Below are 24,947 nucleotides of genomic sequence, written 5' to 3' on the forward strand. Positions count from 1 at the left end.
GTTGCTGCTGATGGCCCACAGTGCATTATGGATGCCCAGTCTTGAGTTGCTAGATCTGTTCAAAGTCTGTCCCACTTAATACACTGATCATGCCAAACAAGGCAGGATGCTGTCTCCCTGAAGACTGTGCAATGATTACTGTCACCAATACTGTCATCATCAGATGCATCTGTAGCTGGCAGATCGGTAAGGATGATGTGGAGATCATCCTGACTCCAGCCATTCCCAAATAGCTGATTATGTCCCACCCTCTGCTCTAGTATTGTATGCTATCTCAATGCATTGTTCTGGGACCCTCTGAGCACAGTAATCTCCATTGACTTGTCTGTGGCTTGCTGACAATGATGCCGTGCCAAATGGCATGGTAAGATAGCCGTAACATAAGCCTGGCATCTCTGGCTGAGTGGAGGGGTAGGAATGCAAACAGGTAAGGCAATACAAGACAGTATTGTCATGAGCATCCAAGTTAGCTCAGGGTAAGTGAGCACTATGACAGTGATGCAATCTGGTGCAGTCCATGAGCTCCAAACATCATCCCACCCAGACCCACTCCCCCGTCCTATCCCTGCAATCTTGCGTTTCCCATGGCTAACCCATCTTTGGATTGTGGGATGAAACTGGAGCACCCAGAGAAAACTCCACACAGACAGTTGCCAGAGGGTGGGATTGAACCTGGGTTCCTGGAACTATGAGGGAGCAGTACTAACCACTGAGCTATTGTGCTGCGTTGGTGGCTAGAGGCTGGCACATATTGATGCCAATGTCCATGGACATGGGAGTGTTTGGCTGATGCCCATGGAATGTGCCCTGAGATGTTGGTGTCTAGTGTCCAACATGGAGGTTTGTTGGAGCAAGCTGCATGTTAAATTCACCATGTACTTGCTCTTTTTTCCGTGTTGTGTTCTCGATGTCTTCTATCTTGTTTGTAAGATCGGAAGTTGAATACTAATGAAGCAGGTTGGACAATTAACAAGCCCTTCAACAACCAATAATCCCCTTTAATTGTCACCTGACTTTTGTCTAGTGAGCAACTCACCATGCCGCTTGTCAAAAGCATAAATGATGGAGTGAGATGCTTCTGACATCAGGATCAATCTTGCTAGACTTCTTGTCTTTCTGTCACTAATCCCACTAGAGCTCACATCACCCAGACTCCAATAAGATTCCACCCTTTGGGTTCTTATAGCTTGCTTGTTAAATGCACTTTTTAGTCTTACTGAGTCATTTGATTAGGAAGGCCCCCTGGTTTGTACGGAGACTTGATTTGAAGAGGGTAGTTTAAACATTTTAGTTTTTAAGATGTAAACAAGCTAATGACTTGACTATTAAAATGTGATCTCTCTAGATTCTCCAGTGGAAAGATTGAAGAGGCTACGTCCTTTGAAAGCATTTGCATTTTACCAACTGGTTTGTATATTGCTGTGCAAGTCTTTGAATGTTAATTGGGAAGGGAAGGGACAACAAAGATAATATTTCCAGATTTGGAGGTTTATCTCGGCTGACCAGTAGAAGGCTCTGTGCATAATATCGAAGCAAGAGAGCAGGTACCTGTAGTAATAATGTTGAACATGTTGAACTTTCAGAAATTACTAGTGTTAATTATGCATTGTCAGCTCTTAGCTGTTTTCCCAGGGAGTAACAGTTGGAGAATCCAGGCTCCTCCTTTATGAACTGTTTTACTTCCAGTGGTTTTTCCTCTGCATTCATAGGATTGTGGAATTAACCCTTGTGTTTAATGGTTACTGACTTTTAATTAATTTTAAAACACAATATTTTTCCCAGATAAGAAATGTGATACAACTTCAGGACATCTGGAAGGGTACGGTGGTGATGTGAATAGGGGAAACCTGTAAGTATCTGTGTAACTATGGACTTAAAATTAGCAACAACGAAGCCAGCCAATTTAGCAAATGAACAATTCTATAGACTATGCTGCCTTGTAAATGTAAAAACCTAAAAACTCAATACGCTATTACTTAAGGGATTCTCAACCTTTTAGCTTCTTGGCCCCCTTTGTTTAAAAATAATTACAGTCCTGTAACTTGTGGTTTTGTTTTCAGTATAAAAATCAGTTATACAAAAATGAAAAAAGCATTGCTTATTCTCATGCTTAGTTATTTAAATTTTGGAGGGTTTCAAAAATTCAACGTGCAGCAGTTGTGCACAAATGACACACTGCAGTTAACGTATACCTTCACTTTAAGTACAAATTAACTCTAAAAATTCAAGTTGTGGTCACGTTTCCTTGATTTTTCATTGATAGTAGTGGCTTTATGTTGTTACTCACACTTTCACCTCCTTGGTATTTTCTGGCCTTCATGGTTGAACTTGATGAAAGTTCTCTTTCATTGCTTTATGGGTTTTGTTTCTTTCAAACGGCTGCGGGATATTGACATTTACAGGGTGGGGACAGTCACTGATCACCATGGCCTCCGAAAGGTGACTGGAAGGACTTCGAAAGAAATCAACAGAATACAAAAAACTCAGATGGTCAAAAAGGTGGGTCAGGGAAAACAGGCTGGCAAATTGTGCAACTTCTCAGCCCTTTGTTTTGCTCAGATATGGGAGGGACCACAATGCCAGAGTGGAGATCCTGAGCCCAACCAGGCCACACTTAACACAGTGGAAATATATTGTCTTATGAGATGAAAGGCTGTAATATCAATGTTGCCGCTGTCACTGAAGGCCACCTCACTGCATAAGGTCAGCCTAGACAGGAAAAAGGCAAATAAACTCTTTGTAAAGGGAAACCAGAGGAAGGTTGTTGTATCCATGGAGTTGCCTTCACTATCAAAGACAGAATCACAGAACTACTTAAGAGCTTCCAGTTGATATTAATGAGTGGGTGTGCTCGGCCACTAAACTGAATGCAATCAATCACCACAGTTTGTACTGACACTTGTACAAAGCATTCTCCTGCCAAAACCAAAAGCCCTTGTGTAGATCTGCATTCTGTACTGATTGCCACCTCAAAACAAGGCAAGTTGTTTCTATTGATAGATTTTGATGCCAGAGTCGAATGCAACTATACCATCTGGAAGGACACTTAAGAATAAACGTATGAACAAGGGACGAGAGTAGGCCGTTTGGCTCTTGAGGCCTCCTCTGCCATTCACTAATTTCATGGCTGATCTGATTTTAACCTCAACTCTACCTTTGTGCACATTCCCAATAACCTTTCATGCCCTGGAGTGGGGGAAATTAAAATGTCAATGATCCTTTCCTGCTCAATAAAGGTGCACTGAACATGACCTCACCTTCACACAGTGTTATATTTCTGATTGTCTTTTGGTTCCCAAATTGTTGTAATATGATGTACTGGCCCAATTATGGGGTGATGCCCAGTTGATGTTAGTACCAGACAGGTCAGAGCCCTGACACTAACCTGGCCAGATAAATCATAGTTTATTTTTTGACCAAAGTGATTTTTTTTTACTAAAACATAAGCACGCAATGTTACAATCTTTATTTTAACATAAAACAAAACAAATGGTTATTACAACAGAAATGAAAATTGACATGAAAAACTCAGTATTCCCTTAAGCAGAATGATAAGCTTTTAAACATGACAGAAATAACCCAAACATCCTTTACAGGCAGAACAAACAACAGCTTTGCATTGGAATCAGAGGTACAGCTTACAAACAATGTTCTTAGAATTGCAACATCTAATGCTATATCTCTAGCAAGATCCAATTCAGCTCATTTCCAAGGGAGAGAGACTGTTTTAATACTGATGGGCGTACAATAATTAAAATTTCAACTATCTGCTGGAACTGTAGATAGCTCTTAATTATTATTATCCACCTGACTTAGCTTCCTTGCAGTATTATACTATCCCTGGCATAGCTTCAATTTTTTAAAGCTAAAATTTAAAATAAATGAACTTCTACCACGCTAACACTTCAATTTGGGATTATTAATAACTTATTATCCTAAGAATCTCATTACTTTAAACTCATTTTCTTAGGAACATTGCTTAATACATGTTACTCCATTAAAAGGTTTCTTAGTACTTCAGACCTTGATACATGCTTATCTGTTGAATAACTTAACACAAAGATTGACTGAAAATGAAAGTCAGACTCCAGAAAATTCCACCCCCCCAAGCCATATGAGTAGTTCTCTTCCACTTCTGGACTACTTCTGTTTGCTTGGAATTATGGGTATTGTAGGTTTTAAAAGCTAATTGTTAACTATGCGCCCAAAAACACCTGTGTATTTAATTTAGAATTCCAAGAACCCAAAATTGCAGTAAACAATATCAAAATACATATCTATCCCACAGTTTCATCACAGTTGATATAATTATGCTTTTAAGTTTGAAATTGAACTTGTGCTGTTGACACTCGCTCTGCATCACAAACCAGACATCCAGCTAGCTACTTACATCTGAGCTGCATTTTTCAGTCTTGAATGCTACATTGTTAATGGTCTCACCTAATTCCTGCCTGAGGCAATGAAATTCATAAGGATGGATTGGTAATTTGATGTTGGCTTTAGATTGATGCTCAGTCATTCAAAATTTTGTCTGGATTTCTGTTGTCTTCTTCAGCTGTTAAAATAACTTTAACTCTTCATCTTTCATTCACAGGATAGATCTGACCCTTTTCGTTGCTAGTGCCTTTAATAAATGTACTTGAAATAACTCCACAGAGGCCAGAACCCCATTACCAAGTCATCCACTATTTACACATGATAAGTCCTTGACGCTGATCAAGCTCCCTCAGAACCAGTTCCCAATGAGCAGGATATCTGACACTTCTGTTCTTATCTGTCAGCCACAGCTCTCTGACTGTGGCGGTTAATCTGCTCCAAATCAGGAAACTCATTCTGTGAAGTCCATCTGGCTGACCTCATTACAATCACTACATTCCTCCCCCTCTGAGTCCGAGGAGATAGGCTGGTTCTTTTTTTTTGTAGCTTCTCCTGAGGCGTTTTAGCACCAGGTCAGATTCCTCTACCTCTGCCTCTGATACAAGCAGCATATAATATACAGTAGTTTGCCTCTTGCACCTGGAGCGTCTTGGAAGAAATTCATTCTCCTCTTCAGGCAGCAAAGATGTCGAGGTGGCGACATCTGGTGTCTATCTCAGATTCTGAGGTATCTTCAACGCTTGCTGGAGAATCTACAGGTTCTGGAACAGTTGGAAAGGCTGTCGAGGAGCCAGGCATGTTTTGCTCCTGTACCGTTTGCGAGTTTACAGCTTTCAAGTGGTCTATGTGCTTGTTCAGGACTGGTATACCTTCCTGACATTCATGTGTCACTGGACCTGACCTCACGTCCACCATGCTTCTTTCCCATTCAGGCCATTCCCATGGTTCCGACACCAAACTTTATCCCCTGAAGTAAACTGTCTCTCTCTTGCTTAGCGGAGTCTTATGTCCAGCATTGGCATTCCTGATGTCGTTTCACTGTACCCCACTCGGGTCCAGGAAGAGCAGATTTATCCTGATGTGGAGTCTTTTCCCCGTTGGCAACTCTGCTGGAGCTGTCCCTGTCGTTGCATGAGGGGTGGTCCTATAATCAAATAGGAACTGGGACAGTTTGGTATCTAGTGAAGCTGTAGGCTGTTCCTTTAAGCTTGCCTTCAAAGTTTCTGTTACTTTTTCTGCCAGACCATTGGATAATGGATGGTATGAAGCTGTCCTTATCTGTCCAATACTATTTGTCTTTAGGAAATACTGGTTAAAAATGACTCATTATCTATGACCAACACTTCCGGGATTCGTGTATTATAAAAGATACATGCAGTTTTTCTATTGCGTCCCTGTGATGAATGAACTATGTGCACGTCCAGCCACTTTGAGTGAGTGTCCACAATAATTAAGAACATTGAGCCAATGAAATGACATGTAATTGAGTCTAGGGTTTACCTGGCAACTCCCACGAATGTGGTGGAGCTGGTGGCAGTAATATTTGACTTGTTGGCACATGGGCGCTGCCCCACCAACGCAGCTATGTCTGCATCCAGTCCTAGCCACTAGACATAACTTCTTGCCAACATCTTCATGTTGGAAACCCCTCGATGACCCTGGTGGGGCTCAGCCAATATCGGGTGGTGATCTTTGCTCGGAACACTCGTTCTTGCTCCCCATAATAATATGCTGTCGTCTACTGTGATCTGGTCTCTTCAGGTCCACAAAGGTTTCAATTCTGGTTGTGACAGCCCTTTGGTTTCTCCATCACTACTAGCTTTTTCAGTTTCGCCAGACTGGATCTTTCTGTGTTCACAATCTGATATTATCAGCTGTGACTGGAAGTGCATCCAGAAAATTTAAAACCATTATGGACTGTTCCAGTGGAATACCATCAGTGATATATCTGCCAGTGGGAGGCAGCTCAAGGTATCTGCATTTGCCACTTGGCTTCTCAGATGGTGTTCCAACTTGTAATTATACGTACTTATTATCAGAACTCACTGCTGAATTCAGTGATTGGCCTCACTTCATCTTCCAACAGCTGTAACCTGGTCTAGATGACTCTGTCCCAAATTGGTCACTTGATGCCTGGAACATAAATTTTTCCCTTCTAAGGCGTAAGCCTGCCATTGAGAACCATTTAAGCACTATATCCAAGTTCTTCAAATGCTCTTTATTGGTCATCCCGGTTATTAGCATGTCACCCAGATAAATGTCAACCTGACGTAGACCTTGTAAAAGATTCTACTTTGTCTACTGGAAAAGGGCAGGCACCCCAAATGGCATTCTTGTATATTGATAGAAACCCTTATGGGTTTTAATTGTGGCATATTTCTGGGACTCCTCATCTAGTCACAATTGCAGGTACGCATGGCCGATGTCCAGCTTCGTGAAGGACAGTTCCCCTGCCAGTTTTGTGTGCAAGTTCACTATGCAAAGAATTGAATATTTATCCAGCTGCGAGAAGTGATTTACCATTTGTTTGAAATCCTCATAAAGGTGAACCGACCCATCAGGCTTCACAATCGGGACGGCCAATGTTGCCCGTTCCACACACTGTACTGGTTTGATGATTCCTTTGCTTTCCAGCTTTCTGATTTCTGCCTCTACTTTTGCACGTAAGGCAAATGGCACTGGGTGGACCTTGCAGAAATGTGAAATTGGTTCCTGGTCAACTTGCAAGGTGGCCTTGGCTTCTTTGATGATCCCAGACCCTCCTGAAAATGTTCTCTATTCAATTAGGACTTCACTCAGGCAGCCATTTTCTAATTGAAAAGTGTTGAGCCCATCTAGGTGAATCTTTCTTGACCAGTTTCACCCCATTAAGCTTGGGCCTGAGCCTTTTAGTACTATCAGTGGTAATTGAACCAGCTGTTTCTCACAAGAGACAGGAACCAAAGTCGTACCCTTAATCTGTAAAGGTTGCCCAGTATGAGTTCCCAGTCTAGCCCAGGTCTCGCACAAATTTAATGGTTGGAGCCCAGAGTGAATTTTGTTAAAGACTGGGTCTGCAATCACTGAAACGGCCATGCTGGTATTGACCTCCTATTAGAACCGGATGACAATTTAACTAGACAGTTATTTTGATTGGTATTGATTTGGATATTGCTATGCAATTCAACTGTTCCAAACCAGGTATCGATGGACTTTCCAGGATATGCAATCTCCTGGATGCCGGCCTATGAGTTCTCTTATTCAGTTTAGGTCTAGTGGGACTGTTTGTAGTTGCTGCTGGTATGAGGACTCCAGACAGCAATGATTTGCTGGCCTGGATCCTGAAGAAAATTTTAACAGTTTAGTTGAGGGTTGGCTTTTTTGGGGGGGTGGTTTTGCTGTGGGCTGCCCTATGTTCAAGCTATGTCCTTAGCATTTGGTGCTTTACTACACACGAGTATGTAATGAGTTCACTCTGGATAGGTGGGCAGCAGTATCTGTTTGCTGGTGGGATGTTTCAGGTTCCAACTTCCAGGCACCATATTTAAAACCCATCCAAACGCCTCTTGCAACCAAGGAATATTGCTCAACCTCTGCTTGTTACCCCACCTACCCTGGAGATGCTAGAGACTTGGCAGAAAATAATGCCACAGTTCAACATCTCTACACAGGTTCTCTTGAAAGTTGTCTAGGAGACGAGAGAAGTATTTTTCTCTGGGGAAGACAACAGGAGGTCATTCCGAGTGTTGATTAAAGTGTAGACAAAGGTGGCTGCAGAGGTTAACCTTCATTAATGGCACAGCAGATTTTGGTGCTACAAGGTGATAAATGATCTGCACTATGCTAGCCTGTGTGTCACTGTCTGTTTTATACTTCATGCCCATATGAGTGGAGCTAGCATTGTAATCTCGTTACTGCAAGAATTGTCACTTAAATGTTTGGGTACCAGGCATCCCTGTCCGATGTAATCAACGTCAGTCCCTTTGTTAAAACTAACAATATAACACTATTTCTGCCATGATGCAACTGGCCCACGCCCATCTGACAGGTTTCATGCATTAAACAAAAGGAGCAACAATATTCAGCAGCTCACATACCAGCTCGTAGATCTTTCATCACAACTAGATGAATGTGCATATGCTACTGAGATAGTCATAACGGAGTAGGCAGTGTCTAGGCTCTGCTCGGGGCTCACCATTTAAGTTTGCCTTTTTTTTTTCCCTTTTCTCATTCTATTTTAAAACTTTTTAAAACTTACCTTGAGGAGAGTGTGGCAGTGACAATATTGGAACGTCACAACAGCTAAGAGCCTGGAGCAGGATGGTTGGTGAGCCAGAGTGGAATGGGATAGTCAGCGGGCCTGGAACGGCGCAGCTTGCAGTTGTTGCGCTCAGAATGAAGCAGACCGGTCAGCGGGCTGGGGCCCTGGAGTGGGGCAGCTGGTGTTTGGTGGGCTAGGGCCTGTTGCGGCCATCCTGTCACAGATGGCAGTCGACAGCTTATGAGCCTGGCTGGTGTCGGCCCAGCATGGGGGAGAGCGAGACCGTGTGTGGAAAGTCCCCAGTGCGGAGCAATTGCAGGCAATAGAAGGACTGTAAAGTTTATTTTTAACTTTATTTCTTTATTTTCTTAATTTAGACTATGAAGAGCTGTAATGTAGAACTTTTAGCATTATTCTTTATTTCTGTATTTTTGTACCTAATCTATTTTAGTGCCTAAGATTTGTAACTAGGTACTTTGTACTTAAGGTGGCACCAGGTGTGGCTGCGTTGTACACCTTTCACTGTACTCCTGTACTTTTGTACTTGAGTACATGTGGCAATAAAACCTAATTCTGATTCTTTGAAGGTTCGGTGCAGACTCGATGGGCCAAATTCGCTATTATCTGCACTGTACGGATTCTGTCATTAAACCTTTTAGATTTGCTTCAAGCCTAGCTCTTTGATGATAATGAACCATCTTTCAATCAGAACTTGATAACTTCTAACATCCACCATACTACACATAATGTACATGAACAAGCACAGCGCTGGGGACTTATTTCTTGCAAGCACAGTACTCACGTACCATGCTAACATCTTTTATTGCTTCTTTCCTGCAGGAAAGTAGGGTGTATAACTGGTGCACACGTGCTCAGATGAGGGATGGTGTGCCTAACATAAATATCTTCAGTCTCTTCAAGGAACAGGTGCTAAGATGGCAGGAGATCAAGGGGAGTGTGCCAGTGATTAAAGGGATTTTGAATAGCTACAGTCATTTAGTGAAAATGCCTCCAAGCAGTTACTCTCAGCAGTGCATCAAGCACTAATGTCCATTTAAAACCTTGGTGAAGGGTGGTGGCTAGCCAAACATTAACAAATTTTTGTCTTGTTTTAAGCAACTAATGAATCACACTCCCAAATCCGAATGAAACTGCCAGAGCCTCCATTACCAGGCTCATCTCTACCAGCAAATCACAGCACACCTCTGAGGATGATCAGTGGCAAGCCTCAGAGAATTTACCTTCAAGGTCTTCCTCCCTACCCGCCATCAGCACAGAGACATTCACCTCAGGTAATCTATCTAAAGTAAGCTCAAGGTCACATTCTGGTCAGCTCAGCAGTGAAACAGGCTCACAACTGGACAAAGAAGAAACAGCTGAGGTCTCTGACACTGGGGGCAACTGCTGGAGAACAGGCCTCTGTTAAATATAATGTAGGTGATGAGCCTCTGAATATAGACATTAAGGAGCTGACAGTAATGTAGAGACAAACGGGAACGTTTGCAGAAGTGCCAGAGATCATCACCAGACTAGAGCGAAAGGAAAATGATCAGCCCAAGTTCTGCCTGATGTCTCTTTAAAAATAACAGTTTGCCCATTTTAAGACTGAGATGAAAATATTTTTCACTGAATATCATGAGTCTTTGGAACTCTCTTCCTCAAAAGGTGGGTGTGACAATGCTGCAACATTGAGGTATGTTTTGTCCTGTTTTGTTTTTTTTTGGAGATAGAGTATGGGGGTCAGGTGTTGAACAGTCTATGAGAAGATAAACTACTTGTGAGGCCTTTTTTTAAAATTCGAATGATACAAGAACTTTGAGTGGCTGTGGTCAAGTTCTCACAGATCCAGGATTTTTAGTTAGCTTGCAAAAGTTGTTGCTGGGGTCTCGGCAGTGAATCTATCCTAACTGCTACACACTTTCTGTCTGGGGAGCTACTGCATGTATCTCTTTCTTGCTGATAGGTTTGCACGTGAGACAATCTGTTTTTCTGAATTTGATTTTTCTTTAATCAAGGGTGTATTTGTGGTTTATTATAATATCGGAACAGTTAATTAGTTGTAGTTACTGTATCTATCATTCTGTTAAGCATTCCAAAAGAGTTAATGATCATGATCATGTTAAGTGGTGGAGCAGGCTTGAAATACTGAATTTCCTGCTCCCACTCCCAATTCCTATGTCCTATGTTCCTACAAACTATGATAATGGAAACTTTGTCTTTGAAATGAGTTTTACATTTTACTTTTTTTTCAAAGAGAGACAACTGAGCTGATAAATGACATCGAGTGTCTGGAATACACAAACAAGAAGTTGGTGGATCAAAATGCAAAACTACAAAGATCAATAGAGGGATTTGAAGAAGCAAATGTACGTCTGACTGAGGAAATCTTTGAACTGAAAAGTAAACTCAAAAGGTAGCTGAAATAGAATGGCTATAAGAAAACCTATGCTATGCAGGTGGAACAAGTCCCCTGCCTAATGTCAGAAACTATACAATATGTCATCAAAATTGTAAATGTTTGTGTTATTTTAAAATGCAGACTTTACTATAAAGAAACCTGATTTTAATAATTTCATTGGCAGATGCAAAATGTTTTAATGGCAATCAGCCTTTTCTTATTAAGTTTTCTTACTAAAGGCAGGTCCGACCCACAGTGCCACGACCTTCACAGGTAGGGCAAGGAGGCAGGTCTCAAATTCACCTCTCTGGAACAGCATCAAACCCTGTTCTATTGGTCATTCAGCCAATGGAGCCAACCTGCTGACCCCTTTCACCCCTTTCACCCCCCTCCCCTCAAAAAAAGAAGTTTGAATTGCTGTAATAAACATACACACACACTTACATGCATTTTGTAGTCTGGAATTGTGGATAGTGATGGTGGGGAGCTCCAATCTCTTTCCATCATGCTGAGCAGGAATCTCTTGCCACCTGCCATTGATATATGTTGGAATAATTTATAAATGCATCTTCCTTGGCAAATCAATTCTGAACAGGGACTTGAATGAACTGGCTCTAGAGGCAGCATTGCTACTACAACTACAAAACATCCAACAGGAGTAGACCATTCAGCTCGTCGAGCCTGCTGTGCCATTCACTTAAATCATGGCTAATCAGCTACCTTAAAGCACTTTTCCACACTGTCTCCATATCTCTTGATGTCATTAGTCTCCAGAAATCTGTCAATTTTTATCTTGAACATGCTTAATAATTGAGCATCCACAAATAACTGGAGTAGAAAATCCCAAAGCTTCACCACCATCTGTATGAAGAAATTCCTTGTCTTGATCTTAAATAGCCTGTCCCTTATTTTAAGGCTGTGTCCCTGGTTTTAGACTCACCAACCAGGGGAAACATCTAAGTACACTCTGTTGTGCCTTGTAAGAATTTCAAATGAGTTCATCTCTCTTTGAAGCTCTAGGGAAAACAGTCACAGTTTCCTTAATTTCTCCACAGATCACAAGCTTGCCGTCTCAGGAATTAATCTAATGAACTTCCATTGCATTCCCTCTGAGGCAAGTATATCTCCTTAAATAAGGGGACCAAAATTGTAACAGTATCTAGGTGACATCTCATCAAGCCTCTACGACTGCAGCAAGACTTTTTTACTCCAAATACTATCCCTAATTTCTTGTGTAAAACAATATGTACCATGTGATCTATCACAATGCCTTTGAGAATGAATAAGAAATAGACAGTACAATTTAAACTGGAGAAAAATGTCTTCTCAAATTCCCTTGTGAATATATATCGCATTTGGCTTCCTAATTGCTTGCTGTACCTGCGTATTAACTTTCAGTGACTCTTGCGCAAGGACACCCAGGTTCCTTTGGACCCCTGCACTACTCAACCTCTCACCATTTAAGACATACACTGCCTTATAATTTTTTTTCCAGCAAAATGATTCATTTTACATTTATTCACACAATATTCCATCTGATATGTTCTAATTCATTAAGAAAGTCTATCCAATTTAGCATCCTCTGCTCAGCCCTGTAACACAAACCGGGAATTGTTCGCAGTGACATAAATTCAACAAGCTGAGGATAAATGAAAGATAGCCAACTATAATCTGAATGACATATTGTATGTCATTGTGCAAGAGTCACATTTTTGAGACCAATTTTGTAAGCAAAGATCACTGGATTGATTTTTACATGGGTATTGATTTTGAGTGGTTAACTTGTGCTTGATTTTGGTCCAAGCTAAATCCAACAGAAGACAGTTGCAATGAAATAAAGCAAAAACAATCTCACTAGTGGATCATGTTAACTATTAACATTTATGCATTTTCATAGATTCCCTACAGTGTGGAAACAGGCCCTTTGGCCCAACAAGTCCACACCGACCCTCAGGACATCCTACTCAGACCCATCCCCCTATAACCCACCAAACCTATATGTCCGTGAACCCCTATGGGCAATTTAGCATGACCAATCCACCTAGCCTGAATATCTTTTGACTGTGGGAGGAAACCCATACAGACATGGGGAGAATGTGCACACTCCACACAGACAGTCGCCCAAGGTTGTAATTGAACCCGGGTCCCTGGAGCTGTAAGGCAGCAGTGCTAACCACTGAGCCCCATAATATTGTAAGAATTTAATGACAGCACATAATGTTGAAATTATTTAAAATCATTCCAATCACAATCTAAATCATTAAACAATATGTCCCAGCAGGCTGGTTATATTATATCATCATGTATTTCTCACCTTCAATATCGTTGCTAGTAACTTCAGTTTATCTTTCCACTAGTAATCGGCCTTAAAAGTGTCAAACACATTTAATTTTGGAGATTATTTTTCATACAAGTTTAGGATCTACTTCTTGCAACCTCCCTCATCCATCTGGCCTTTCTCGTGAATGTAGATAATGATACCTTTCTGTAGGGAGAGCTTTTTCCTTGATCATCAAATTTGGCTTTCACTGTGTTTTGTCCATCGTACAAGATGGAACCACCATGAACCATGTCCTCCCGTGTCTAGCCTTCTTTGCAAGGATGCTTTTTTTTTTTTTGCATTAGTTTTGGGAACAGTATTTTTTGTACTTGTAGTTCAATTTTCATTGGTACTTCATGCATGTCTCCAATCCAGGTCGGTCTGCTCTTGATGTCAGATGACAAATCGGTGGATGATATTGTGAACATGTTATTTTCTGCAGAATAAAAGTGATTTTACATGGAGCTTTGTACTGCCCAATACTTGTCTTTATTCTGTAATATCATCTAGCTTTGCTTCACTGAGGACAAAGTGCCATATGACCCGTGGGTGATAGTATGACTATTTTGGTGTTGCTTGTTAACTTATTCTGACACATTTTTCTTGAGTTGAAATCGAATTGTGTATTTGTTATTCTCAAAAGCATTGTATTAGATCACGAGGTATATATTGTTTTACAACAGAAATTATTGATAGTATTAGATGTATGAAGATCTGTATCTGTACCTAGGTACCTTTGCACCTAAGATGGCGCTATAATGCAGCGACTGTAAACTTTTCGCTGTACTCATTTGAGTACATGTGATAATAAAGCTAATTCAATTCAATTAAATTCAATTCTACGACTGTGTGCAGAGAAAAAGGTGAGCGAAGGTGAATGTGGGTCCCGTACTGTCAGAAGTGAGGGCCATTATAATGGGAATCAAACAAATGGCAGAAGAATTGAACACACATTTTGGTTTTGTCTTCACAAAAGAAGACATGCACAATTACCCAGAAATGTTAGGAACCAAGAATCTAATGAGCGGGAAGAATTAAAGAAAATCTGTATTAGTGGAAAAATAGTGCGAAAGAAATGAATGGGCTTAAAGGCTGACAAATCCCAAGGGCCTGATAATCTGTATCCAGGAATTTTAAAAGGAAGTGGCCTAGGAATTGTGGATGCATTGTTGGTTCTCTTCCAAAATTCTGTATACTCTGGGGCAGTTCCACAGATTGATGGATGGAAAATGTGACCCCATTATTTAAAATAGGAGGGAGAGATAAAGCAGAATTACAGGCCAATTTACCTTACATTAGTAGTGAGGAAAATGCTGGAGTCTATTTTAAAAGACATGATGACAGAACACTTGGAAAGCATTATGGATGAGACAAGGGCAGCATGGATTTATGACAGACAAACCATGCTTATCTACTCTACTGGAGTGTTTTGAGCATGTATCCAGTAGAATAGGTAAGGGAGAACCAGTGGTTGTGGTGTATTTGGATTTCCAGAAGATACTTGGTAAGGGGCTTGTGGACAAAATTAAAGCATATTGCGGGCAGTGTCCTAGCATGGATTGAGAATTGGTTGGCAGAGAGGAAACATATTGGGAATAAATGTGTCTTTCTGGGTGGTAGGCAGTGATGAGTGGTGTACCACATCAGTGCTTGGGCCCCAGTTAGTTGTGTATATATCTCAATGCCATGCAACATTACCAAGTTTGCTGATGACACAAAACTAAATGGGATTATGAGTTGTGAGGAGGATGCAAGGAGGCTTTAGGACAATCAAGACAAGTTGGGTGTGTGGGCAATCATATGGCAGATGCCGAATCATGTGAATAAGTGTGAAATTATACACCTTGGTATGACAAACAGGAATGTAGGATATTACTTAAATGGTGTTATGTTGGGAAATGTGGATATGCAAAGGGATCTGAGTGTCCTTGTATATGTCCGTGCCAGTAAATAGAGGTAGGTGTGGCAAGCAATTAGGAAGACAAATCGTATATTGGCATTCATTGCAAAAGGCTTTGAGTTCAGAAGTAGGGTTGCTACACCTGGAAAATTATATGTAGTTTTGGTCTCCCTATTGAAGAGAGGATATAGTTACCACAGACGGAGTGCAACGAACGTTCACTATGTTGATACTGGGGATGGCAGGACTGTCACGTAAGGAGCAATTGGTTCAACCTGGGCCTGTATTTATGAGGGTTTTTAGAAGAATGAAAGCGGATCTAATTGAAACATACAAAATTCTAATTGAAACAGAAAAGACAGACTAGATGCAGTGAGGATGTTTCCCTGGTTGTGGAGCCTGGAACCAAGGACCCCAGTCTCAAGATACAAGGTAGATCATTTAGAACTGAGATGAAGAAACATTTCATTCAGAGGGTGGTCAACCTGTGGAATTTATGACTGTAGAAGGCTGGAGGCCGGGTATCGATACAGAATCACAGAATCTGAGTATATACATGGAATAGATTGATACATTTTTAGGTATTAAAGAGCTATGGAAAGAAAGCGGGAGTATGGCATTGAGATAGAAGATCTGCCATGATCAAATTGAATGACATAGCAGGCTTGAACGGCCAAATAGCCAACTCCTGAATTTCTATGTTTCTTGTCAGTCACCTGAGAGATTGCCACTAGAATTGGTGACAGGAAAATCTAAAGATTCCCATGCATGACGTTAATGAGTTGTAGCAATTGCCACCAAGTAGTTAAAAATAACAGTACTTTGATACAAGTAGGATTGACTTTTACCTGAAATATATGCAAAACTGTTGTTGTTGGCTGATGGTCACATGGTTGGCTTTTACATAAAGTGGACTTTTCCATGAGACCTTGGGTATGTATTTATTGTTTGACAAGATGTCTTGCTCTCCATATTTAAAATGCAATAAGTCAACAAACACACAAGGAAATTAAAGGGGGGAATATGTGTAAAGGTGGTAAGTAAGACATCATCGTTGTCTCAAAAAGAAAAAATCAAATCATTGATGATTTGGGCCATAACGATAGGAACACATCAACATCCTCTACAGTTTCCGCCCCACCACTGGCCAGTCTCATTTGGAGCTGCTGTAGTGAAGTGCAGCAGCATCTTCTCTAGTGGAATGAAGACATGCAACCACATCTTTTCCACACTGATTAGCTGTTATCAGCTGTCACTTCCTCTTAAAGTGTCTGGAGGGCCTCTTGGGGGAAGAGGACCTCTCCTCTAGTTACAATGAAGTCTGTCATGCTGCATTGGAGAATCTTGGAGAATGTTCTGTGCTGTTTTGCGTCACTTTCATTCTTCTACTTAAATTTGTCTCTGATCAGTTCCAGCACTTGCCACAGTCAGAATGCACCTCATCTTTAAGAGGTGCAATCTGGCTTTAAGTTGTATGATGACCTGCTCAGCTATTAAGATGCTGCCACCATAACACGGCCTCACCATTGGAGCACTCTGGACTTTGATTCCAGCGATCCGAGTTCAAATCTCAGTGGGACCTCTATTTGCTGTGTCCCAACGAGTTGTTGGGGCGGAGTATGCTTGTCCACTTCATCCGCTCTTCTTCCTCCTTTTCTTTTTTCTTCTTTTCTTGTTTTTTTTCAGTTTTTTTTTCTGATAACTTACCTCTGCAGAGAGGCAGCAGTGGCGGTATCGCTGGTGAAGCAGTCAGCTAGATGCCCAATGTGAGGCAGTGGCTGGAGACCTACTCCGGGACTCACGGTGTGTTCCCAATGCCTGGTGCACAGACGAAGATGAGACCGAGGCCCAGATGGCGTCTGGATCGGAACTTTGGTGGTCCAGGGTGTGGCAGTGATTGGAGGTTTGGATTGGGACTTTGGTGATCAGATCCTAGGAGCGAGCCCAATGTGGTGGTGGAGGTTCCCCTGACATCTGCAGCACCGATGAGAGCAGGGGAGATAGAGCCAGCATGGGGAAAGTGTGCCAGAGTTTTGGAGATCGAGCCCTTGTAGGAAGTGCAGTCCCACCATGGCTAAGCACTTAAGAAAGACTGCAATGGTTGAACCTTTAGCTTTATTCCTTTATTTTTTGACTTAATACTAAAAAGGACTTTAATGTTTAGCTTTTAACTTTATTTCTTTTGAAACACTATCTTACGAATGAGTTTAATGTTTAACTTTTAATTTGTTCCCTATTTCTTTCTACCTTTGTTTTTAGGTTTTTTTACCTCGTTACTTGTATCTAAGATGGCGCCGTGTGTGCCAACATTGAAAACTTTTCACTGTACTCCTGTACTTTTGTACTGAGTACACATGACAATGAAGTCTAAGTCTAAAATAAAATCTAAATCGCTGCTGATCGCAAAATGCTGCCTCAGGATCCTGCCACTTTTTGAGGAAGGGTTGGCCTTGTTCTGTGCTGTAATAATTACACTGACTTTATAACAAGAAAGATAGCTTTTTAAATTTATTTTAAATTCATGTTTTTATTTCACTAAAATTGGCAGGATTTGGGATTTTAGTTGCTTTTACATTTTAGCAATAAGGCAATAGTGAATTATTCAGTAACGTCATTAAAAAATGCAGGCTGCATTTAATGGGTTAATACATTTGGCAGAATGGGCATTCAGCCTGCTTCCCCCCCACCCTCCACGACTAGTTGCCCACCATCTAAGACTAGTGATATTGCATTTGGAAATGCTGCTCCTCAGAGGGAGGAAATCCCAAACTTCAGACCTACTAGCCAATCTGATTGGCCAGCAGCTCTTGCAGTCCCTGCTGTGTCAGAGCTTGCCAGTGAGTGCTGCCCGGACTGCATGCAAATCCATAGGGAAGGAAACCATGGATCATGTACCAAGGTAAATTAGAGGTATTAGGCAGGGAGGGATCAGGCACTTTAGACAGGGATGGGGGATAAGTTGGGTTTGCAGTACAGGTGGGGAAGAAATAATTGCAGTTCTGTATTCTGGGAACATTACATTGATGAAGAAAGGGCATCATAGGTAATTTACTCCCTTCCTACCTTTTTAAAAACATACAAAAAGGATAGGCTTACTCCTGCCTGCCTCTCTGAGCCAACAGTTTTATGGTGAGGATAGGGTAATATTGGGGACAATTGACCTTGTTAAAAGGTTAATTAACCCTTAATTGATTATTTAGATATAGTGGATGACTGTTGTCTTAGGCACATACCCACCCCTTCCATGTTATTGGGGTGAGCATCTTGTTGGGTGGCAATGTGGTGAGCTGGGCAACCTCCAAAAACATGCTTGGTGAGTGCATGTGATCATGTATCCCAGCTTGAGAGGCAGATTTTTTTTGTTAGGGTATTGTGCATTCATATTCTGTAATATTGTGGATGGATGTTTGTGGATTTAGCATGTGCGCTTTTCTAATGTGTGCTCCATGGCAGATTAAAAGATAGTTTCTGATGGGTTTCCTTATGAAATTCAATTGTTACTTTCAAGCTGGATCTGTCCATTGCTGATTTGTTAGGTAATGATGCTCTTACTTCTTGCAGCTCTCAACAAGTGTTGCTTCAAGTAAAGTTATTAGAAAATGAACTGGAGGATTTGAAGTCCATTGTAAAGAACTTGGAGGACAGAAATTATAAGTTGCAGATTCATAACAGACAACTGGTATGTATCTATGAACACAATTGGGTCAAGGTTGTTTATTTTTTAACATTTAAGGTTAGGTTATGGAGTGATTGTAACAATGTCAGTCAGGTGGACGTCATAGAATGTGAGTCCCCCGATTGGCGCTGTTAACCTAGTCCAATCAGGGAACCCTGGCTGACAGATATAAACTGGAGTGTCAGAGGCTCTACTTTCTCTGAGAGTTGGCTCTGAGGAAGCCAGGCCAGTGTCAAGTACTATGCACGTGTAAATAAAGGGTGACTTGGTGGCAGGATACCAGCCTCTGTGCAGTTATTTCAGTGGTGACGAGAGTGGGACAGTATGCCCCTAAAAAAAAGTGAACAGGAGTGTCAGAGGCACTGCTCTCTCTGAGAGTTGGCTCTAAGAAAGCCAGGCCAGTGTCAAGTATTTATGTATAAATGTATAAATAAACATTTATAAATAAAGGGTGAATTGGTGACGTGATACCGGCTTCTGTGACAACTTCAGTGGCAACGAGAGAATAAAAATATGCTCCTGAAGAAATTTGCTCACTACAGTCATCTTTGAGTTGGGGTAAGCATTTCTAGCATCATGACATTATTTGGGAAGCTTGACTCATTCAATCCTGCTGTTGAAGACGGGGCCCATTATGTGGAAAGAGTGCATTATTTTTTCTGGCAAATGACATTAGGGCAGATGAAAAGCAACGGGTAATTTTGTGGACCTGCAGCTTTTTTAGTTGTTAGGAGTCTAATGTTTCCTGAGGCATCAGGTACCAAAATCTTTCAAGAGTTGATGGATTTTGTTAAGGAATATTACAACCCCAAGACTCTAATTCCGAGATGCAAATCAGTTTTACTTGGCAGTTTGAGAACCGGGGAATCCATGTCGGTATTTTTGACTAGGTTAAGATAACTGGCAGAGACATGTGACTTTGCTTTAACCCTTACTGAGATGCTGAGAGACCATTTGGTATGTGGGATTGATGATGTAAACATGCAAAAAAGCCTACGAGCTGAAGTCCAATTGGACTTCCAACAGGCAGTACAATTGGCTTTATCATTGCAAAATGCAGCAAGTGGAGCATTTGAGTTACAGGATATGCCAAAGGAAGTGGACACCTTTGTATGGTTGACTGACCTTGGGGAACACCACTTGAGCGAAGGCCATTACAGAACCTTACTCATGACATATCCTGAACATAGGGACTGTTGGTCAGCATACAGCAAAACCCCACAACAAAGCCAACCCTCGGCCAAACGGTTAACATTTTCTTCAGGATCCAGGCCAGCAAGCCATTGTAGTTGCTGCTGGTATGTTGACACGACACAGCAAAAGAGTCGCGTATGTCCTGTATTGAGTAAGAGAACTCAGGCCGGTATCCAGGAGAATGCACACACTGGAAAACCCAACTACGTCTGGCTTGGAACAGTTAAATGGCTTAGCAACATACAAATAAGAACCAATCAAAATAAATGTCTGGTTAAATGGTCACCTGGGTTTAATGGAGGTTGATACTGGCGTGGCTGTATAAGTGATTGCAGAACCAGCCTTTAACAAAGACTCCAACCCTTAAGTTAGTGTAAGACCTTAGCTAGATTGAGAACCTACACTGGGGAACCTTTACAGATTAAAGGTGTCATATGAGAAGAGGCTGGTTTAGTAACCACTGATTGTAGTAAAAGCCTTGGGCCCAAGCGTGATCTGGTAAAATTGGTTGAGAAAGATTCACCTCCACTGGCTTGATGTTTTTCAATTAGAAAATGGCTACCTGAGTGAAGTCTTAATTAAGTACCTGGAGGTACTTCAGGACGGTCTAGGAACTATCAAGGGAGCCAAGGCCACCTTATATGTTGACCAGGAAGCAATTCCATGACTCTGCAAGGCTCGCCCAGTGCTATTTGCCTTATGTGCAAAAGTAGAGGCAGAAATTAGGAGGCTGGAAAGCGAAGGAATCATCAAACTAATACAGTTTGTAGAATAGGCAGTAGCGGTCATAACAATTGTGAACCCCGACGGGTGGGTTTGTCTTTCTGGGAATTCTAAACAAACGGTAAAATGTTTCTTGCCAGTGGATAAATACCCCATCCTTTGCATAGAGAACTTACGTGGCATTTCTGGCAGGGGTGGGTGGCTCTCCTTCACGAAGCTGGACATGAACCATGTGTATCTGAAGTTGTGGTTAGATGAGGATTCTTAGAAGTATGCTACAAGTAATACCCATATGGTTTGAACCAATGTATGAGACTGCCATTTGGGGTATCTTCAGCTGGTGCCATTTTTCAGTGGAGAACATTTTACAAGATCTACCCCAGGTTGCCATTCATCTAAATGACTTGCTGTTAACAGGGAAGACCAATAAAGAGCACTTAGCAACATTAGACATAGTCCTTAGATGTTTCTCAAAGGTGGGTGTATGCCTTGGGAGGGAAAAAATGTGTGTTCCAGGCATCCAAGTGACCTACTTGGGCTACAAAGTTAAAAAGACTGGGTTACACCTGTTGGAAGATAAAGTAAGGGCGCTCAAAAGTGCCCTGGCTCCCGCATCTGTACCAGAGCTTAGGACTTTCCTTGGGTTGGTGAATTATTACGGAATGTTCATATGTAACCTAGCCTCCATCACCCTTATATCTGCTATTGAAAAAGGGTCAGCCTTGGAAATGGTCTCTTAGCCATAGCCTTTAGGGAAGTGAAGAAACAGCTATCATCATCTAAGGTGTTGGCACATATGATCCCAAGTGAGATGTAGTGCTGACATGCGATGCCTCTCTGTATGGTATCGGGTTAATGTTGGCTCACGGATGGTCCAATGGCGAAGAAGAGCCAATAGTGTATGCTTCCCAGACATTGGCTGATGCAAATCGCAAACATGCTCAGGTAGAGGAGGAAGGTTTGGCGGTCATCTTTGGTATGAGAAAGATCCACCAACACCTTTAAGGATGTAAATTTGTAATAGTAACAGAACACAAACCCCTACTAGGGCCACTTAAAGAGGACAAGGTGGTGCCACCCATAGCTTCAGGTCGAATTCATCAGTAAACTCTCCTTCTAAGTACGTACAGTTACAAGTTGGAACACCATCTGGAAGGCCAAGTACCAAATGCGGATGCTTTGAACCGCCTCCCACTGGCAGATACACCACTGGTGGTGCTGCCACCCGAAGAATCTGTTCTGGTTTTAAAATTTCTGGACATCCTTCTAGTCACTGCTGACAATATCAGACTGTGGACATAAAACGATCTGGTCCTGGCAAAACTAAAACAGCTGGTGGCAATGTGGGAAACAAAGGACCATCACAACCACAATTGAAACCTTTCTGGAAAAGGCGAGACAAGGTCACTGTGGAGGATAGCATTTTATTATAGGGAGCAAGAGTGATTGTCCCGAGTAAAGGTTGCTGCCACTGGCTGAACTTCACCAGGGTCATCCAGGGGTTTCCAAAATATAGATGTTGGCAATAAATTACATCTGGTGGCCAGGATTGGATTCAGACATAGCTACGTTGGTAGGGCAGTGTCCAGAGTGTCAACAGGGCAAAAGTTACCGCTGACAGCTCCCCCACATTTGTGGGAATGGCCCAGTAAACCCTGGACTTGGTTACACATTGACTGTGCCAGCCCTTCCATGGGCTCAATGTTCTTAGTCATTGTGGACACCCACTCAAAGTGGTTGGATGGCCACTTCAGGAACTTTTCACTTCACTTTAGGAAATTCGAGTATTTCCTAAAATTGAATGGCATTCAACATTAAGGACAGCTCCATCTCATCCATCGTCCAGTGGTCTCGTGGAAAGAGCAGTCCAGGCTTTGAAGGCAGGCTGAAAGAAACAGCCTACAGCTTCACTCGCTACCAAACTGTCCTGGTTCCTATTTGATTATTGGAGCACCCTTCACGTAACTATATGGATAGCTCAAGCCAAGTTGCTAATGAGGAGAAGTCTCCGTACCAGGTTAAATCTGATCTTCCTGGACCTGGCAGGGAGGTAGGTGAAAGGGTGGCAGGAACGCTAATGCTGGATGCAAGACTCCTCGAAGAGAGACAGTTTACTTAAGGAGACGAAGTTTGGTGCTGAAACCACAGAAGTGGATGAGTAAGAGTCTTGGTGGATGCGAGGTCAGTTGTTGTGATGTGCAAAGTCTGCATAGATGAGGCGGTCCTGAACAAGCACGTGGACCATGTGAAAACTGCAAACATGGAAATGGGATGGGCGCAAAACATACCTGGTCCCTCAGAACAGCTGGAAACACTGTTAGAACCCATGGGTTCTTCCCTTCTGCCTAGCATTGAAGAAACCTTGGAGTCTGAGATAGACACAGCAGATGTTGCAACCTCAATGTTTTTACCGCCTGAAGAAGAAGATGAATTTCTTCTGAGAGGCTCTGGAAGTAAAAGGCAGGCTACGGTATGGCACATGCCACCTGTATCCGAGGCTGAGTTGGAGGAACCTGACCCAGGGCGAAAGCACCCCAGGAGAGGCTACAAGAAAAAGAAGCAGCCTATGTCCCCAGACTTAGAGGGGGATAGATTTAGCGATTGTAACAAGGTCAGCAAGGCGGACCTTTATAGTATATGAGTTCCCTGATTGGGGCTGTTTACCTGGTCCAATCAGGGAGACCTGGCTGACAGACATAAATAGGAGAGTCAGGGGTTCTGCTGTTTCTGAGAGCTGGCTCTGAGGAAGCTGGACCAGTGTCAAATACTTTGCATGTGTAAATAAAGGGTGACTTGGTGATGGAATACTGACCTCTGTGCAGTTACTTCAGGTTACTTTTAAAGTTCTTATCTGAATTAACTTCATTTGCAGCTCATCAAAAACTAATTCCTTCTCTTTTCCACACTGAATAAGAGAATATGTTACTGCAGATAACAATTATTCTTTATATATGAGCCTTGGTAGTGAATGTCAATATTTTCCAACCAGCCTATTCGGAGGTGTTATTATACACCGCTGGTAACACCTCTGAAACAAGTGGGATTGGAACCTAGGTCTTCCGATTCAAAGGTAAGGATAGTACCATGGCGTCACAGGAGCCCTTCCAGGTGCGAAGAGCATAAACACTGATTTAAACTAGTTAGCCAATTTCCCTGTTTCAGGGCTGTAAAAGTCCATGTAGGTATTTTTTCCTAAACAACCTGTTCAAAGATGTTCTTAAACATCTCTGTTGCAGTTCGGTCTTGAACCTGCATCTCCTAGTTGCGAGTTAGGAACATTGCCACTGCCAACAGCCAGTGATTGTGAGCAGGTTCTTTTGTGGTAAAGCACATCACAGCTATACCTGATTTTCTCATCTGGTATGTAGCATTATTTTTCTGGCATTAGTGACTCAACAGTGATTTGGTCTAATGAGGAACAGAGCGTTCCACTTTTAACTGCACACTTTTGTCACTTTAGCCTGAGCTGAACTTTCTCAGTTCGTTAACCCTAATGCATGCTTCAGCTTCAAAAAGGACCAATGAACAGCATAACCAAAATAACGATTTCTTTTTATATGGCATTTTTAAGTGTGAAAGAATATCCCAAAATACTTCATATCGTATATTCAAAAACAATGAATGCCAAGCTGAAAACAAAAGATTAAGATACGCAAAATGTAGCTCAAAAAGATGGATTTTAAGAAGGATTTTAAAGTTGATGAGGAAAATTGAAATGTGCAGGATTTCAGAGAGAGGCCTGTGTGCTAAAGTTTAGTTGTCAATGTAGGTCAGAGGAAGAGGGACACGTACAAGAAGCCAGAGTGAGAAGAACAAGCATTTCCAAGTGAGCGAGAAGTGTTTGTAAGAATGAGATAGGCATTGAAGGCAATAATGAGGCATATTGAGGGGATTTAAGCTGGAATCTGAGAATTTACAATTTAACAGTAAAATACTTAAGTAGGAGCCATTGTAACACAGCAAGGATATGGACAATTGGAACTTGGTGCAGGAAAGTTTTTTCTGTTCATGTGCTTTCATCCCTAATTTACCTTAAGCGGGTGATGGTGAGCTTCCTTCTTGACCTGAAGGGAGTCCCAGGATTTTGAACCATTACTAGTGAAGGAACAGTGTTATAGT

General features: G+C 41.8%; 1 protein-coding gene across 2 annotated transcripts in view; it reads left to right on the plus strand.

Moving 5' to 3' along the window:
* Nucleotides 1-24,947, plus strand: part of LOC109913022 (protein KASH5-like) — a 67,528-nt gene that overhangs the window by 26,517 nt on the left and 16,064 nt on the right. For both annotated transcript variants that reach the window (XM_048617711.1, XM_048617710.1), the window contains 4 exons: nucleotides 1,346-1,407; nucleotides 1,783-1,849; nucleotides 10,872-11,030; nucleotides 18,797-18,914. In XM_048617711.1, the coding sequence (XP_048473668.1) occupies nucleotides 1,346-1,407; nucleotides 1,783-1,849; nucleotides 10,872-11,030; nucleotides 18,797-18,914 (406 nt within the window). The remainder of the gene's footprint in view (nucleotides 1-1,345; nucleotides 1,408-1,782; nucleotides 1,850-10,871; nucleotides 11,031-18,796; nucleotides 18,915-24,947) is intronic.

The sequence above is a fragment of the Rhincodon typus genome, chromosome 37 (assembly GCF_021869965.1).
Source record: "Rhincodon typus isolate 14 chromosome 37, sRhiTyp1.1, whole genome shotgun sequence".
Taxonomy (NCBI): Eukaryota; Metazoa; Chordata; class Chondrichthyes; order Orectolobiformes; family Rhincodontidae; genus Rhincodon; species Rhincodon typus.